The sequence below is a fragment of the Quercus lobata genome, chromosome 10, assembly GCF_001633185.2.
Source record: "Quercus lobata isolate SW786 chromosome 10, ValleyOak3.0 Primary Assembly, whole genome shotgun sequence".
Taxonomy (NCBI): Eukaryota; Viridiplantae; Streptophyta; class Magnoliopsida; order Fagales; family Fagaceae; genus Quercus; species Quercus lobata.
Window position 1 is genome coordinate 16,636,131 of NC_044913.1, and position 5,589 is coordinate 16,641,719.

Here is a 5,589-nt window from a genome sequence, read left to right on the forward strand (position 1 = left end):
ATAATATTGAAATTTAAAACCAAGAATCTGTGAAGCATGAGACTGCAAAGAATGACAAAAGTATTAGTAAAATAAAGCTATTCAATTAGTATACTATAACTTGAAGACCAGTCAACCTACGATACATCCTTACCTTGGGAAAAATTGGAATCAGTTCATATTGAAATTTAAAACCAAGAATCTGTGAAGTATGAGATTGCAAAGAATGACAGAAGTATTAGTAAAATAAAGCTATTCAATTGGTATACTATAACTTGAAGACCAGTCAAATCTGTGAAGCATGAGGAAAGCAAGACCTACTGGTTTATGGAGAAGTTGTATATAGGTTTTCGTTTATGGAACAGTTGTATTACTAAGGGAGACAACACATACAAAGCACCAAAGACACTGACCTTTCCTTTGACTGAACCCCTCATGCCTTGAAAATCAACCACAACATGAGCACATGTTAAAATTGTACCATCCTGATCAATTATAGTTCCTGACCCTATACTCTTTCCATTAGTAATGCCATAGAACCCTATCAAACACAAAGATCACAAACAACTATTAGATCCTATTTTTAAACAAATTAACTAAATCTCAAACATATACAACAACCCAAAATATATACCCTGTGGAACCGAAAGATTTACTACAGCAGGACCAACCCTAGCGGCAGCATTTGCAATTGTATCTCTCCCCAAACAATTGCAACATGGTTTGGGGTCACCTCCAACTGCCCCCAAAGAATTGTCTTTCTTTATATCCGATGATGGAGCCGAACCAACTCTAGAAGAAAATAATGGAAGCATTCCTACAATTTCAAGCTCGAATTGAACCCAAAAACATATATATACATAAATAGGACACAATCTATTGCCAAATAAAATTTAAGAACAAACCAGGTTGCCATGGATCCGATAAAAGTAACGAAGGGCAGGGAAATATGTATTGCGTAATTCGCCATGGCAGCGATAGTGATTCCTGCAGAGCCACAGGAACCTTCACTGCTACATTTGCTCCTAAAATGTTATCATAACAAAAGCATATAAGATCTTTTTTTATAAAGAACCAATTGGAATTGTTGTGGTCTGTTTGATTTAAGAACATACTAAATAAAACCCAATTCTCAGTTTTGTATTTTAAGAAAGACCCACAAAGAAAGAATCAAAATTTAAACCTTAGCTACATTTGCTCCTAAAATTTATCATAACAGCATTTAAGATTTTTTATTTATAAAGAACCAATTGGAATTGTTGTGTTCTGTTTGATTTCAGAACATACTAAATAAAACCCAATTCTCAGTTTTCTATTTCAAGAAAGACCCACAAAGAAAGAATCAAAATTTAAACTTTAATACTTCTCAATTATACCAAAAGGAAAAAAAAAAAAAAAAAAAAAAGCAAAGAAGTGGTAAAAGAATCAAAACCCAGAAAAGAAAATTAGAAGCTTACTGGAATTTGAGTTGCTATTGGCATACAAAAGACCCGACCCGGCAGAAGCGATTGCTATGATGCGAAGGAGAGAGTTTCTATTGGAAACTGAGAGCTTTCTCTGCCACAAAATTGTTTCTAAAAAAATTAGATAAAAAATGAAAAAAAAAAAAATTGGCGCTGTGAGAATATTAATGAAAGGAGGTTCGGAAATAAAAATGAGAAGATGAAACAGAAGAAGAGTACCAGAAAAATGGACATAGCTTCGATGAAAGCAGAAGACCACAAAAGAAAGAGCAGCTGTGCTTGATTCAAAACCCTAGTTAAAACCTTGGTTTATGCAAGAGAAGGCGCATAAATATTTAGTCCTTATGTTTAGGTTTAGGTTTAGGTTTTAAGAGATTTATATATTACTACTATGTGGCTGAATTTCCCGTGACATCAGTTTTATGTTTTTTTTTTTTTAAATTTATTTTTATATTATATTTAAAAAATGTGTTGACATGGAAAATTGTGGAAGCTTCAAAAGTTTCGATTATATATATATATATATATATAGATGAATGTGATAAATGTATTTATTCTAAATCATGGAATAATTTACATGTTATTATTAGCCTCTATGTGGATGATATGTTGATTTTTGGCTCAAATATGCATGTTATAAATGAAACAAAAAATATGCTTAAAAGCCATTTTGATATGAAAGATCTTGGTGAGGCTAATTTTATTTTGGGCATGAAAATTACAAAAACATGTGATGGAATATATCTTGATCAATCACATTACGTTGAGAAAATATTGAGAAAATATAATTTTCATGATCACAAAAGTGTAGCTACTCCTTTTGATTCTAGTGTTCATTTATTTCCTGTAAATAATGATGATGAGATTTTTAATAAAAAGGATTATGCTAGTATCATTGGTAGTTTGCGTTATGCTACTGATTGTACTAGACCTGACATTGCCTATGCAGTAGGAGTGCTTAGCAGATTTACTAGCAAACCTAGTAAAGATCATTGGCTAACTATTGAGCGAGTTATGAGATATTTAATTGGTACCAAAAACTATGGCTTATTTTATAAAAAGTACCTTGCTGTGATTGAAGCTTTTAGTGATGCCGATTGGAATACTTTGTCAGGTGATTCTCTCTCTACCACTAGTTATATTTTTACTTTAGGTAGTGGTGCTATTTGTTGGAAATCTAAAAAGCAAACGATAATTGCTAATTCAACAATGGAAGCTGAATTAATAGCATTAGCTTCAGTTAATGAAGAGGCAAATTGACTTAGAGATTTGTTATATGAAATTCCACTTTGGAAAAAGCCAATTCCACCTATATTAATTCATTGTGATAGCACTGCTACAATTGGTAGAGTTAAAAACCGTTACTACAACGGTAAATCCAGACCTATAAGAAGAAAGCACAGTACCGTTTTATCTTATTTGAGTAGTGGCATCATAACTGTGGATTATATTAAATCTAATGATAATCTTGCAGATCCATTTACCAAGGCCTTGGCAAAAGATAGAGTCTAGAATACATCGAGGGGGATGGGACTAAAGTCCATAGAATCATGAGCCATGTTTGAGGATACCCAACCCAAGGACTAGAGATCCTGAGAATTGGGTTCAATGGGAAAAACGAATCATATGATGGTCGTAAGAAATGCACTATTTATTTTTTTTAAATTATTTATTCTGTAAATAATTTTTTAATTGTTCATCCCTATGATGTAAGTGCATTTATCCTGTAATGTGGAGAGGTTGAGTAAAAACTCTTAATGAAATTTGTAGCTCGTATGAGTGGGGTGTCAGAATTACAGGAGCACCCTTGACAAATTTCACCTATGTAAGTGTGGGGGTGGGGCCGCTCCCTATGAGATTTTGACTTAATCTTAAATACACTCAAGAAACTGGGATCAGCACATGGCCGTAAAGTGCTAGCTATAAAAGCTCATGTCAACACCTAGGTTGTTATGTGTAAACAGTGATGCTTAATTTCCCTAAAGCAGTCCTAGTTCAAATCGGAGACCACTACGACTCTGGAGTTGAGATCGCTGTTTTACTAAGTGAAGGTTCAATGCAGAGCACACCTTCATGATGCATAGTGACCCATCTTTGCCTGGTAATCTCTCTTTAACTAAAATTTAATATTAAAATGAGTGGGGGATTGTTGGAACATTTTAATATTAAATAATTAAAATGAGTAAATGTTATAACATAAATGTAAAGATGTGGGAGTGAATATGGAAGATGAAGAGTTGTGAAAATGTTTAATCCCACATTGAAAAGGAGAGAGACTATTTTATTCTTTTTAATTGTGGTGATTAATAGGCTAATATGAATTGTCTCAGATATTGGGCTAGATACGTGCGCAAGGGGGAGGTAAAGAATATCCAACAATTAATTTTGTAACACCCACTACATCAGAATAATTGGACCTAATTAATCAGAATAAATTGGGTAGTAATTTCGTAAGGCCCATTGAGCCTATAAATAGACTCATTCAGACCCAATCCATGTTACTGCAATTTACAATACACAAAAAAAAAAAAAAAATAGAGAGATTATTGGCAAGAAAGGGTGTTCTTTCTGGTGGAGCTTTGGGTTTGAACACTTTGTGCAGAGGTTGTTCTAGCCATATGACACTTGTTGGGCTGTTGTATCCTGGGGGAGACAAGTCAGAGAAGGTCTGCACCGGTTACAAGAATTAGCCAACCAAGGGCTTGAATCTCCTTAAAGAGAGCGAGTGCCGCGTCTCAGTCCAAATAGTGTTGTGTATTTCCTTTCTTTACATTAATAATATTTAAAAGTATTATTCAGTTTCTCTTTGTGCGTTATTTCCATTATTATTGTGTTTGTACCAACAATAGGTATAATTTTTTGAATGCAATATATTAGGTTCTCCAATTAAATTCAAACACATAACTTCATTGAATTTAATTGTCCTTGGAAAAAATAGTATTTGTGTTTCATTGATTAATGTAACCATATATCTAAATTTAATTGAGGAATTTAAGATATAGCAAATAAAAATGGTACCTAAAATTTATCCATATATTTTTTGATAAACATTCAAATTATATCTAATATAATTTTTGGTACATCTTATGTGGGAAAAGAGGATTTAAATTATATGTCTCCGTTGCAATTATTGGTAATGTACATCACTCAATTTTTTTTTTTTAGTGCTAGTGTATTTTGACAAATCCATAATTAGATTGAATTCTTTTTATACCCTTTGTGCTTGCAAAAGTTTAAAGCGATCAGAGATTAATAACTATATCATCTATAAAATGTTTAAACTTCAAGTTTTATATCTTAAAATTATACACAAAGTATGTGCTTATAGATTGATCGTAAATAACATTTTTTTTAATATGAAATTTGACTTGCACATTAAGAATTTTAGAAACCCATTGGTTCCTAAAGGGACTAAATTAGAATTATATGGAAATTGAATAGATTTGGGGTGATTAGTCTCCAAAAATTAAGAGGTGAGAAAGACATTAACTTGTTCCAAGGTAGTCACCTTACAAGAGAAAGATTAAGAGAAGATTAAGAGGCCATCGTGCACCCTTAGCATTATGGTCACTCCACAAGTACAAGTTCTTATGAGGTAAGGGGTAAAGGCCAGAGTTCAAGTCTTCAAGAGTGAACTTCACACACATATACACTTAGATTAGCCTACATATACACTTAGATTAGACTGGAGTATGATTTCTATCCCAAATAAAAAAGAAGAAGAGAATATTAAGAGAGAAAAATGCACAAAGGTAACAACTAATTTATGTTCAAAAATTTAGATTTTTGTTCAAAAATTTAGATTTTTGTTCCTAACATAATATAAACATTGTCATCTAATTTAGTTGCTCTTAAACCCTATAGAGTTTTAAATTTCTTCTTTTGTAATTTTCTCAATTTTTTCTTCTTTCCTTTTTCCTTTCTCCATTTCCTCATCGATCTCCTAGCCCCCGAGGTTCAATTACAAAATCCCTGCCATTTTTCCCCTTTCCCATCTCATTATAAATGCCTCATCCCAACAAAAAAGATGCCTTTGCTGCTTAAGCTAACGACCCCTATGAATGCCAAGCTCAGCAATGGGTTGCTCCTCCTTGAGTTTGAACTTGTTTTGTGTTATGGATGATTTGGTGGGTGTGGGAACACTTAT

General features: G+C 32.8%; 1 protein-coding gene across 2 annotated transcripts; it reads right to left on the reverse strand.

Moving 5' to 3' along the window:
• Nucleotides 1-270: 270 nt before the first annotated feature.
• On the reverse strand, nucleotides 271-1,745 carry LOC115966051 (putative protease Do-like 14). 2 transcript variants are annotated; one of them, XR_004086296.1, is made up of 5 exons: nucleotides 1,662-1,745; nucleotides 1,437-1,553; nucleotides 885-1,004; nucleotides 614-796; nucleotides 271-520 (listed from the first exon to the last, which is right to left on the reverse strand). XR_004086296.1 is itself a non-coding variant. In XM_031085388.1 (5 exons), exons 1-5 carry the CDS (start codon nucleotides 1,674-1,676, stop codon nucleotides 297-299), a joined length of 642 nt encoding a protein of 213 aa, XP_030941248.1. In that variant the 5' UTR covers nucleotides 1,677-1,739; the 3' UTR covers nucleotides 271-296. The 2 variants fall into 2 exon arrangements, 1 of the variants encoding a protein (XP_030941248.1); XM_031085388.1 differs by having other exon boundaries at nucleotides 1,437-1,536; nucleotides 1,662-1,739.
• Between the last annotated feature and the right edge of the window lie 3,844 nt (nucleotides 1,746-5,589).